This window comes from Oryx dammah, unplaced genomic scaffold (genome assembly GCF_014754425.2).
Source record: "Oryx dammah isolate SB20612 unplaced genomic scaffold, SCBI_Odam_1.1 HiC_scaffold_25, whole genome shotgun sequence".
NCBI lineage: Eukaryota > Metazoa > Chordata > Mammalia > Artiodactyla > Bovidae > Oryx > Oryx dammah.
The window spans coordinates 99,603,400-99,616,258 of record NW_024070209.1 but is presented as its reverse complement, the minus strand read 5'-3'; the positions used below and the strand labels follow the sequence as shown (position 1 = coordinate 99,616,258).

Here is a 12,859-nt window from a genome sequence, read left to right as displayed (position 1 = left end):
TCCAATCAAATCTGATCGGGAGTGGGGGGGTGGGGGTGGAGTCCAGTACAAACATGGCGGCTTTGGGTTCCTGGTTTGGGGACGAAGGATGGAGGGAACCTTGTAGGCTAGATGGACCATTCGCCCCCAACCCCACTCCCAAACTGTCTGCAGCTGTCCTTTCTGCTCAAGATTTTCTTCTTAATCAAGTTCTTCCTCCTCCATGACGTAGACTATTCAAGGCCACCCAGCCATGATGGGGGGAACCTGCTGTGGTCAGTCGTGGCCACCGTTCCCCGGAGTCTGTTGTTGGCTGTGGGCTGGACTGCCCCCAACTTTGTCACTTAAGCTCTCCTGGGTTTCCCTGGCATGTGCCACAGGGCCACAGTTGCTAACAAATTGCCAGGCTGCTGGGCTAGAGTCTGACCAGGGTGGTCTCTTCTGGATTCCATGGTTTTTGCTAAAGAGAGGGGTCAGTTCTTCCAGGTAAATGGGTTCTCTGGCAAAACGTGGCCTTCGGCAGCACTTTAGTCAAAAAACACAAAGGTTGGTCTAAGAAAAGCATGATCTGCCACACACACACACACACACACACACTCTTACCCCTCTCTCTGCAGAAATAAAGAAACAAAAGACTAATATATAATTTTTTTAAAAAATTCTCCTCACTGCAGCCCCCGCCCCCTCTCTCCGCCCCATCTCTCTGTCTGTGGACCACTTCTGCAGGCTACAGGGGACTATTGGAACAAAGCTGCGGCCTGGCACCCCCACTACGCTGCCAGACCCAGAGAACAAGTCACAATCACAAATTATCACAACAATTAGCAGCTACACTTGGGAGATGGGTAAAGTGAGGCGGCCCAGCTCTGCATTGTCAGCTGGTCTATTTGGCGGTGACCTTGTTCTGGAGGCGATGATATTCCTTCAGCCTGTAAACCAGATTCAAAACAAAGAAAAATGTAAATTAACAATAACAACATGCACTCAGTTCAATTAATTCAGGCAGAGCTGGGGTGGCGGGGGGCAGCTGTTTGTTAAGACGTTTGTGAAGTTGTCTTTTTATTCTCCCTCTCTCCTCTCCTGCCCTGGCCCCTCCTGCCCTCCAATCAGGATAATGTAATTAATTTATCTTAGGGGGAAAACATTGCTTGTCATTGTTGCAGACAAAGCGTTTAACTGGCGATGGGAGAAGTGAAGAGGCCATTATGAAAACCCAGTGTGTTTGGAGCCATTTAAAAGGGTTAGAGTCACAAAACACAGGGTGAAGGAGGCGGGGAGGTGGAGGTGACGGCCCGCCTGGATTCGATGTCTCTCCCAGTCTTGGCTCCAGGGCGGGAGGCTGGCTCTAGGAGAAAGTGGGTCTGTGCTGAGGGCACGTTATCAGGGAAAGGAAAGAGACTCATGCCTTCTTTTTGACCCCGTGCCCCCAGGAGAAGGAAGCTAGTGATTAAGAACCCAGAGCCTGATAGACCGGTTGCCAGGCACCGTGCCCTTCCTGAGCACCAGGGTCTGGGCGGAGTGCTTGATTTCCATGGCCTGGACTCGAACTTCCATCACACCTATGAGGCAGGCATGGTTAACACCCCTACTAGTGATTTCCAGAGGTTCGGAAGGGGTGTGAGCCCAAACTGCAGAACCAGGACTTGAACCCAGGTCTGAGTGGCCTCAGTTGGTGTGTATCATGCACCCTGGGCCATGGAGATCTGTGTCTCCAGTTAGACCTGCATGGGGATGACAAGGCAGGAGCTGGTGACCTTCTGTGGCTCCTTTCTACCTCTTGGCCATGTCCCTTGCTAAGCTGCTCGGGAAAGGGCTCCTGGTGGAGTCCCTGTGGTTGGAAAGGATGGGAGTGAGTGTCAGAGGCAACTCAGAAACCCGGAACTCAAGTGCCTGGGGCTCTGTGGCCCTTGGCTATCAACAAGTGTGCCTTGCGGTCCTGCAGAGGCTGGGTCCAGAGCAGGCACTGCGGATGCTGTGGTTGAGGGACAGGAAGGTGGGGCTTGTCTAGGGCACAGCAGTGGTCAGAACACCGAGGTCCCTTCAGAGCTGGCTCCCCACACCTGGAGGGTCTGAGGGCCCATCGGGGGCCAGGACTTCTCACCTGAGGGAGTTGATGTTGATGAAACCAGTGGCATCAACCGGCTCGTAGTCTCCCTGCACGTTCATGCTGCACGAGAGTGAGAGCTCGTTAGCATCCGGGGGACCCCAGCCTCACAGACACCCAGGTATTTCCCGTGTGCATCCAACCCTCCCTGCACTCTGGCTCTTCACTGTTTTCCTTCCGGCTCGGAGAGCCCTCCCCTGTGCCGGGGCTGGAGAGCAGGGAGCCACAACCCTGCCATGCAGATGGGCAGGCTGGGTCCCGGCCCTGCCAGTGCCAGCCGGGTGAACTCCTGCCACCAACCAGAGCACTGCCCCTGTACCCTCAGGACATGCATCGGAGCCACCTCTGCCCTCAGGGTGTCCGGGAGGAGCCGATGATGTCCAGTGGTCTGAAGGCCTGAGAGGCTGAGGTTACACACCAAACAGCCTCAGACATGCGTGACGGTGTCCTGCAAGCTGCAGGGAGGCCCCAGCCTTCAGGATTTGTCCACGAAGCCTTTTTGACCTTGTCTGCCCAGCGAGTGAGACAGAGTCTAATCCATCTTCAAACCTGGGCACCCACCCCATGCCAGCTGGTCGTGAAAAAGGCAGCGTCAACTCCCATTGCCCTCAACAGAACAGATTCTTTTTCCTCCACATATACAGTTTCCATCTTACAGATTCAACAGCCTTCTTTTGATTGTCCTCGCTTGGCTGCCCTTCGGAACCCTTCCCAACCACAGTCATTCATTCAGATCCGGTCACCTGGTTGTGTACCCTGGCTCCACCCCCAGCACAGAAATTAGGGCAAATATTTTTGCTCTTTGAGCTCCAGTCTTTCATTTGTGAAATGGGACCTTCATCGTTACCATTTGTCGTCGTTGTTGCCTAGTCGCTCAGTCGTGTCCGACTCTTTCTCGACCCCATTGTAGCCCGCCAGGCTCCTCGATCCATGGGATTTCCCAGGCGAGAATACTGGAGTGGGTTGCCATTTCTCCTCCAGGGTATCTTCCCGACCCAGGGATTGAACCCCACATCTCCAGCATTGCAGGCAGATTCTTTCCTGCTGAGCCAGCAGGGAAGCCCCCTCCAGCATTGTCACTGGCTCCACATAAAATGATGTAGCTGGCATTTGGTAAGCACTCAGTGCCACTACCATCATTCATTCACCTGTTCATTTACTCAGGTATTTATTAAGCACCTACCACCCGCCAGGCACCGGGCCAGATGCTGAGGAAACAAGGACCAGGCGGGAGCAGCTCCCACGTGTAGGGGCGGCGGGTGCAGACATAAGCAATCAATCGCCCACCTGCCTTCGATAATTTATTGACTGTGATCCACTCTTTGAGGACAAGTTCAGAGTGTTGTGGCCTCAGATCTGACTCCATCAGGCCACCCTCCGAATCCCTGCGGGGGAAGGAGTCCCTCCCGTTTCTCACGGGGCCCCTGTTGCATCCTGCCCTGAATTAGCCCCTTGTCTTCATGTCTGCAGAACTCTAGCCTCAGGATAAAGCGGTCTCAAGGTTCTCACTGACACGGAGGTGGCCTGCCTCAGAACGCTTCTCCAGAGAGGTAAGGGGGGAGCGGTTTGTGGGGTTGGGGGAGCTAAGGGGCTCTGCTGTTCTTTTTCCCAGACCCCGAGGCTGTGCCTTTGACTGGCTCTTTGTGGACTGTGGGCTTGTACTGTGGGCTTGTAGACTGTCGGGGGAGGTTTTAAAAAAAAAATCATTATAAACGGGAGTCTCTGCGCCTGGCTGCCCTGTGGCTTGTCAGGACGCGGGCTCTGGGCCTCCCCCCACCACGCCCTTACCCTGACCTTCACGGGACCTTGAAGCTGGCACATGGAACTCCCACGCTCCCTCCTTTTCACCTCTGTCAGCTCCTCCAGGGCTCAGGTGGCTGAAGTCATCAGGAGCCGATTAGCAGGCTCCTGGTAAGCGGAAAAGATACCAGGCTTCTAGGGGGCTGTGGCTTGGGGCCCTTCCCCGGGCAGGGGAGAGCCTGGACCAAACTAAAGCATCGGCCTCCTCGAATGGCTTTTACAGATGTTGCTGCGGTGATAAAGCTTAACACGAGCCTCCCTGAGCCACCCGGCCCCAGCCCCCACCAACCAGCACAAAGCTTAACACGAGCCCTGCCTGAGCCACCCGGCCCCAGCCCCCGCCAACCAGCAAACGGACTTCGGACCCCTGGCCTCACTCCTGCTCTCCAAGTCACCTTGTCCCCTTTGGAAGGGTCCCTGTATTCAGCCCAGGGAGAAAGCAGGGCTGGATCCTGTTCCCCTCCTCCCTGGCCGGCCGGCCATCTCTCATGAGTCAAAACAAACTCTCCCACCCTCTTCCCCCAGACTGGCCCTTCAGACCACTCCGGCAGCCCCTGCCAAAGAGAAGCCCACCTCTGGGACAAACTTGTCCCACCAGACTGCCTAAGAGCCCCAGAGGTGTTTCTCGGGAACTGAAAAACCTCTCTTAAAAAACTGTAGTTTGGGTGGTGTGGTGGGGGGCGGGTGCACTGTGGAAAAAAGAGTTTACAATGAATTTTTTTTTTTTTTACCTCCCCTGACGGTCTACAGAAAACCTCTGTGCTTTTATTTTTGTTCATTCGAGTGGCTCTGACCTGCTCTGTAATTACGTTACTTTCTACCTACTGTGCCGCGGCATTTCCAGTTCTGCTACCTCTAGGGGCTTCCTCGCCGGTCCCTGTGACGCTGTCACTCAAGGGCTTTCAAGTCAGCGATGTAGAAATCAGAAAGAAAAGGGAAATGGTCGGAGACACAGTGAGAATAAATGCTCCTGCTTTTCTCTCTTTTTTTCCCCTTTCCCTTTTTACTTTATTCATTTAATCTCCCCGAGTGAGACTGTAAGGCTTAATGAAGGGTTGGACAGATTATTAGAGGCTGTAGATTTGGAGGGGGAGGGAAGAAAGAGCCAGAGAGAGAAAGAGAGAAGATAATTTGACATTTACCCCGACTGATCTAAACTGATTCGGTTATATTTATGGCTTATAAAGTGTTTAGAAAGATTGAAGGGGGGGAGAGAAGTGCAACATGGCAAAGAGAACAGAGAGAGGAAAATAATATTGACTGCCAAACAAAACTCGTACTTTAATTCCTGACTGCCTTCCGGGAGGGGCCACTCAGGGCCTGGGACTTGCGTCAGGTGGGGTTGCCTGTCCCCACCTCTTGTCTGACCAGGTGACCTCCAAAGGGGCCACTTGGCTCCGTGGTCAAGGCCAGTCTCTCATTCAAGATGCAAACACAGGTACAGCTAATAGGCACCTGCTAAAGAATCTGCCTGCAATGTGGGGGACCCAGGTTCGATCCCTGGGTCAGGAAGATCCCCTGGAGAAGAGAATGGCAACCCACTCCAGTATTGTGGCCTGGAGAATTCCATGGACAGAGGAGCCTATTGGGCTACAGTTCATGGGGTCACAAAAGAGACTCAGCGACTAACCCTTTCACGCTTTCACCAAAGACCCAGCCTGCCAGGGCTCCCCAAACTCTCCCGCAGCCATTCAGCTCCCTCACCCTGACCCATCGGGAAGGCAGCTCTTCAAGGTTCCCTCCTGGCTCCCTCTCACCCAACTCTGTCGCTCCCCTTGGCAGTCTCCTCTTGGCCTTACCACCCAAAGTCTTCAGCCTATGTTTCTCATTAACTCTAGCCCTGTGTGTCCAACCGCCAACTATAGTTCTCCTGGCCCAAATCTCAAAGAAAACTAACCCTCAAGATATCCAAATCCAAATGCGTGATTTTCTCCCATTCTCTCAACTCAGTCGTTGCCATCAAAGTCTACCCAGTGGCTCATGCTGGAAAGCCCGGGGTGGTTCTGAACTTTTCCATCTCTCTCCCCATCCAAGCCCTTTTAATTCCACCTCCTAAATATCTGCCAAATCCATCTGCTTAACTCTATTCCCAGATCCAGCAGACTGGTCCAAGCCTCCAGCATGTCCCACTGGGAGGCCTGGTGTCCACCCTTGCCAGCTCCCACCTCACTTCAATCCAGAGCAGCCAGAGAGGACCAAAGCCGCAGGTCTGACGTGTCTGTCCTTTACAATCTGGCTCCAGGGCCCTCCCACCCTGGAGTTCTCATTGTGCCAGGGATGTTCTGGGTTCTTCCACGACTTGGACTCTCTGTCTCTCTGGAAATGCTCCCGCCCTGCCTCTCCCCCTGGTACAGTCCTTTCTTTCAGAGACCAGCTCAGAGATGACTCCCGCAGGGATGCGTCTCCCCACCCCCGTTATTACACCCAGCCCAAGTATCCTATATCTCTGGGTGGTCCAGCACCACCTTCCCTATCCTACCCTCGGGTGATCCTCTGACGGGGGCTTGCTCCCCATCTAGCCTGTAAGTCCCATGAGGACAGAGGTGGTGTGGATGCTCTTTGGGACTGTCTCCTCCACGCCTCGCACGTGCTTGGCAGCATCCTTGCTGAGAAAGACAGTGAGAGGAGATGCTGGACCTGAGGGTCTGTGCCCAGCTGGGGGCAGGGGTGGGGGCACCTACCTCACGAGCTCCTCATTGTAGAGGGACAGTGGGGACTCCCGGCCGAGGATGTACACCTGGCCCTTGTAGACGGACACCTGCACTTTCCCTTCCACGCGCTCCTGGGACTTGGCAATGCAGTGGCGGACAAATTCACACTCGGGGCTGTGCCAGAAGCCTGTGCGGAGGGAGACACAGGGTGCTAGTGAGGCCCGCTGTGTTCTCTGCCTCAGGCCAGGATGTGGCGGGAACTGGGGTCCACACGGGGCACCTCCCCCCGCCCCACACCTCGCCCCGTCACGGCAGACGTGAGCCTGGGAGGGAGGCAGTCCCATGTCTATGCTGTTTAATGCGGAGTCCCGGCTCAGTGTGCACTTGTAAACGACCACACGGAGGAGCAAGCCCAGCTGCCCAGTCCTGTGACTTTGTAGGGTTCTCTCCCAACCCCTGCTAGAATGCAGTCACCTCTCAAGGGTCAGGAGGAGGAGTTTTAACCTACTGCTTCACGCCACAGATATGCAGGGAGCTCCGGAGGTCAGGTGCTGGGGAGACAGCGGTGAAGGGACCCCCACCTTTTGCCCATGGGGGCTCAGTCTTATCAGAGCAGCAGACTGATAAATGAGGCAGAAGACCTCAAGTAGGACTCAGATATACGGCACTGAGTGATGGGGGTGCCCAGCTGGGTGGTGGGTTTGGGGTCAGCAAGACTACGTGTGTCGGGCCTTCACCTCTCTTTGCCTGTTCCCCCATCTGCCAAGTGGGAATGACCCTTCCTTCCCCAACTCCCAGGGCCAGCAGGCTTATTGTGTGGAGGCCACGGACTCAGGACTGCTGTGAACGCTGGGCCAACAGCCAGGCAGAGCCCCATCCCTCACGATGGGCAGAGCCCTTTGAAAAAAGTGCCCTGTCTTTAACCAGGGATCTAACCCATGGCCCCTGCACTGGAAGCTTGGAGTCTCAACCACTGGACCACTAAGGAAGTTCCTGGACTAGCTCTTTGAATCCTCCCAGAGTCTTGGGACAGACATTTCTCTTAGCCTCTCTCTTTTCTGTGCAAGGAAGTTAAGCTCAGGGAATTTGAGGCTTTTCCCCAGTCACACAGGCTGTAGCGGTGGGGGCTGGACCTGACCTCAGTGGGCCCGAGTTCTAACAACTCTGCCTTGTATGACTGTTGCAGCTTTGCCGTCTGCATCTAAAACACACTGAGGGGCCTGAGAAATGCACTGCACCCCACCCCTCCCGCCCCGAATCCCTCAGGCCGGGGAGGGCTGTGTGTTCAGTCCCGTCTTCCCAGGGTCTGGACAGAGGCTCCTCTCAGTCTCTGCAAGGGCAGGGGGGCTGTGATCGGGGTTGGGAGAGGGACAGGGTGAAGGGTAGGATTTCTCTGAAACAGAGCTGGAAAGGTGAGCCCACCTGGGCAGCTGTGGGGCCAGATGGTGTGTGATCTCCTGCCCTGATAAAAGGTCAGGTCAGCCCCAGGTCTGTGGCTATTGTCGGAGACTCAGGCCTCCCGGGGCACCTGCTGAGGCTCTCCGTGGGAATGGGAGCAGGGCCTCCCTGTGATGGGTCCTCAGAGACATTGGGGAGGGCCAGGCAGCGAGAGAAGGGGTTGGGTCCTCACTCTCCTATGCTCACCTCCGGCTCCACCTTGACAGGCCGCACGGCCTCTGTGCCTTGGTCTCCTCGTTTGCACAGTGAGGTGCTACCCACCACTCTCTAGGGGCTGTGTGGATTCAGCGGGCGCTTCTGCTTTTGAGATCTGAATGTGGCCTGCCAGTCCTCACTGTATCCAGGGCGACAGACACCCCGAGAAGGAGAGAACCTTTCCAAACGCACACAGAGAGATCCGGAGTGCTCCTGCCTCTAGCCCAGACTCCCATGGGAGGGGACACTGAGGGCCACACACCCCTCCTCACCCCATGCCCCAGTGGCTCAGCCATCTTTCTGAGTCAGGGTAATTAGCCCATTAGGTTCACAGGCTGGAAGAGAGGCAGTGATGTAGCCAGAGAAGGGGGCAGAGAACCCAGTAGGAGCGCCTGGGCTTTTATCTCAGGTTTCCCAGCTGCCTCCACGGGGGCCTTGCGCTCAGGTTTCTCTTCCCAGCAGACCCAACCTGGGTGAGCCCTAAGCACTGCCCTGGGGAGACCCTGAGTGTCCCAGGCTGGGGGTGCATGGTGGGCAGGGCTGAGCCAAACTCTGTATTAATTAGGATGACAATCCTCTGTGTATTATACCCATTTTACTGTTGAAGAAACCGAGGTGAGGGGAGAGGTGAGCTACACCCCCTAAATGAGAGGGGCCCCGAGGCTGGGGTCCTGCCAGGATGACCCTGCAGGGTGAGGCCCATGTCTGGTCCTGGAGGGAGGGTGCCTGTGAAGACTTCATACAGCCACATTAGGAAATTTGAGAATGGCGTGAGAGTAGGGAAAGACAGCAGTCCCAGAAGCTGGGGCAGCTGGGAGTGGCCCCGAGACAGAAGGGCTTTCTTGGGCCTCAGTCTCCCCGGGCCCTGAGGCCACAGTGGCTGCAAGGAAGCCAAGCATCACAAGCAGAGTGATAGATCTGCAGGGGGAGCTAGACAGAGCAAGAAGGGATCTGGCCCAGGGCCCTTTATCCTGCAGGAGAGGAAACTGAGGCTGAGGGGGAAGACAGACTCAAGATCTACCCAGCCAGAGGCAAAGCCCTGTTCTCCTGCGTTCACATTCAGAGACCAGGTCAGGCACTCTCCTAGAGGCTTTGCAAATATCTATGCAATGCATTTGTGCTAAGTTGCTTCAGTCGTGTCTGACTCTTTGCAACCCTATGGACTGTAGCCCACCAGGATTCTCTGTCCATGGGATTCTCCAGGCAAGAATACTGGAGTGGGTTGCCATTTCCTTCTCCAGGGGATCTTCCCAACCCAGGGATCAAACCTGTGTCTCTTGTATCTCTGGCATTGGCAGGCGGGTTCTTTACCACTCACCTATGTATTGAGTCCTCAGTGTAGGACAAGCAGCCTCATCTCCACTCTTCAGAGGAAGAAACCGAGGCACAGGGGGCTTAAGGAGCATGCTGAAGCTAAACCCCACTCTCTAACATTTATGCATCCCTAATGTGAGAAATCCTATCACACAGCCCCTCGGAGCTGTTGAGGGAACAGGCTGCTGCCGGAGGCCGACCTTGACATCTACGGGGGCCTGGATGTCAGAGGCACCTGGCTGAACTTAATAACAACTACCTGGGAGGAGCCTCCACTCTGAGGTTTCCTTTCCTTTGAACCTAATCACTGTAACCTTTAGGGATTTAGGGGGCTCAGTGGGTGACAGCAAGGACTCAACACAGGTAGCCTGGTGCAGAGACACCAACCCCTCAGCTAGGGGGCCAACCTGTGCCCCAGACACCCAGGGTGGGCCTGTACACACCAGTGCCCCCTGGTCATCCCTCACAAATGGGCTCAGCCCACCTTCCCATCCCCTGGCATCTACCGAAGTGGCCGAGAACTTGGCCTCTGAAGCCGGCTTGTCCTGGGCTCCAAGCCACGGCTCAGCAGCTCTGAAACCTTGGACAAGCATTTTCATCTCACCTCTGTGCAGCTAAGATTAGGTAATACCCGGTTCAGGGCCGGGCAGCAAGAGGCGGCAGCCGATCTTGCATGGGGAGCCTGGCAGCCTGGTCTCCGCTCAGCCCCCATGGACGCCCCAGGAGCAGCCTCGGCCAGGTGCTGTCCCCCGTCACAGCCTGCCATAGCTTAATGACTCTCCCACTTTGTAACAAAATCCACCTTTCAGCACAGAAACCCCACTGAGCACGAGAGTCCACAGGAGACAATGGTATTTAAACACCTGTCTGTACCTGGGAAGAGGGGGGCCCTGGGGTTTCAAAGCTGCTGGGAACAATGGGAGGGAAAAATAATGCCAGCCAATAACCACCATGTCACCCTGAAACCCCGAGATGAGTTATAGCTATTCCAAGGTTTCAGAGGAAGTGAAACCTCCAAGTGGGGGACCAGCGGAAGAGATGAGACTTATACCAGGCAGTTACTATGAATATTAACTTTCCTGGGGTCCTTCTGACATCCGGGCTCCCAGAGAATGGCAGGCCATCCTCCCAACAGCTGAGAGGGTCTGTTATGACGTGATATCTCAAATTAGGGAGATGTGAATGTTATAGAATAGGGTCAGCCCTTTCTAGAAAGGGCCAGGTAGTAAATATTTTAGGCTCTATGGGCCAGGTAGCTTCTCTAGCTACTACTCAGCTATGCCAGAGCAGTTCCAAAGTGCTCAACATGGACACAAATGAGCAAGGAGGTGCCAAAAAAACTTATTTGTTGGTGTTTAGTTGCGAAGTCATGTCTGACTCTTTTGTGATCCCATAGATCGTAGCCTGCCAGGCTCCTCTGTCCATGGGATCTTCAAGGCAAGAATACTGGAATGGGTGGGCCATTTCCTTCTCCAAAAAACTATTTATGAATGCTGAAATTTGAATTTCCTATGATTTTCATATTACATGAAATAGGTATTACTTAAAAAAAAATTTTCCCAACCATTGAAAAATGTAAAAACTGGTCTTAGCTTATGGGCTGAACAAAAATAGGCAACAGGTTGGATCTGCTCTCTCCTTTTACAATGTCTGGGATGGATCTAGAGTCAGGAGGCCTGGTCAGATGGCAGGTGAGGCATGGAAACTCAGTCTCCTCACCTGTGAAATGGGTACATGTAGCCCTGGTGGCTTCCCAGTGGGGATCTGGCCCATGTAGTGCTCAGGCCCTATTCTTGGTCAATATTAGGCAGTTCATGGAGTGGCTTGAGGGGTTCTGCCTGGAGACAGGCTGACCTGAGGTCCAGCCCAACTCGGCCACTTTCAGTTGGGTAATGCTCTATAAGTTCCATTTGCCCGGAGCCTTGGTTTCTGGCCGCAGTTCTCTTACTTAGGAACTTGCGGGAGGGGGCCCTCCGGGACGGCTCAGTCCCCACATGGTGCCAGGTACCCGGCACATGCTGGATGAAACTTGGCAGGATGCTGCCCTGGCCCGCTCTGCAGTCCCGTGGGTTGCAGGCAGCAGAGCAGCAAGACGCCCCGGGGAACTGGCGCGCTTCCCTCAAGACCTCGTGAACAAGGCAGGTCCCACACTCCCCTCCTCGCTCCTTGTCTCCTGCCCACTCTCCAGCCCCTTCAACCTGCATCTTCCAGGCTCTCACAAAGGTGGCAGTGGGTGAGCTGGGACTGGAGGAGGAGGGTGCCCCTGGGTCAGGGAGGGGAGGGAGCCAGCTACAGGGTCTACGCACCCGTGTAGACCAGCTCGGCGAATTTCAAGCCCAGGCCTTGCTTGATTTTGCGCACTTCCCGGTCCATGGTGAAGGCCTCGATGTCTAAATGAGCGTGGTAAAGGATCGTCCCCGCTGGGGTCTCGTAGATACCTAGCCATTTTTCCAGGCAGGGGGAAGAGAAAAAAAAAAAGAGAGAAACGCATGAAACCCAAACTGTCAGCCAATGACAAAAAAAAAAAAAAATAATAATAATGACTCGTCTGACAGGAGACAAGCCGGTCGGACCCATTCACTCCCAGCTTGCTGCAAAATGCATCTGCCATTATGTTCACGCTGGGGCCACGACAGTCCACTCTGCGGCTTGCGGAGAAAATGTCTAGATGCCCCCCTTTGCAGAGGCCCTCAGATGCTGGAAAATGACAGGGTTTCAGAGCTGCTCCCCCCTCCTCCCCAACTCATGCCCACCGGCCCGCAGCTGAAAACCTGTAATTAAACCGATTCTGCTGGAGCCCAGGGCCCTGAACGTCCCTTCCTGCCTTCCCCTAGGGAGCCAGGGGAGGGGACGGCTGTTCTCACACAAGCACACGCGTGGACACGTGTGCACACACATGCCAGTTTCGGCTGGCGGCTCCCCTGCAGCCTCATCTCTGCTGAGAAATCCTCACCACCTTGGTCGACTCGGGGCTGACCTCACTGTACTTATGGGGAAACTGAGCCTCCCGGGGGGAGGGACGTCGCTGGAGTGGAGCTGGGAGCGGTCCCTGAGTGGTGCTGTCTGCTGCCCTGTGGACCAGCAGGTGATGAGATCAGACCCGGAAGGTCACGGGAAGAGTCTTAATCAGTGCTCTCCCCATCAGCTCTGGCCCGAATCCTGCATTTGCTAAACAACCTGCTTGGACCACACCGCCTCCAAGTGACAAGGGGGCGCCTGGCCCTGGGCTGAGTGTGGCCCTGGGAGGGAGATCCGATGAGTGGGCGCCATCCTAGGTTTGGGGACACTGAGGCAGCAAGAGGCAGAATTGGCACCGGCAGTCTGGCAGTGTAGCCCATGGGTCAAGTTCGGGTGAGCA

General features: G+C 55.1%; 1 protein-coding gene across 2 annotated transcripts in view; it reads right to left on the bottom strand.

The window, feature by feature from the left end:
- Positions 1-636: 636 nt before the first annotated feature.
- The window catches only part of ASS1 (argininosuccinate synthase 1), a 52,290-nt gene continuing 40,067 nt past the window's right edge, over positions 637-12,859 (bottom strand). For both annotated transcript variants that reach the window (XM_040225391.1, XM_040225392.1), the window contains exons 12-15: positions 11,808-11,939; positions 6,565-6,721; positions 2,081-2,146; positions 637-908 (exon numbers count right to left, since the gene is read on the bottom strand). In XM_040225391.1, the coding sequence (XP_040081325.1) occupies positions 863-908; positions 2,081-2,146; positions 6,565-6,721; positions 11,808-11,939 (401 nt within the window). In that variant the 3' untranslated portion in view covers positions 637-862. The remainder of the gene's footprint in view (positions 909-2,080; positions 2,147-6,564; positions 6,722-11,807; positions 11,940-12,859) is intronic.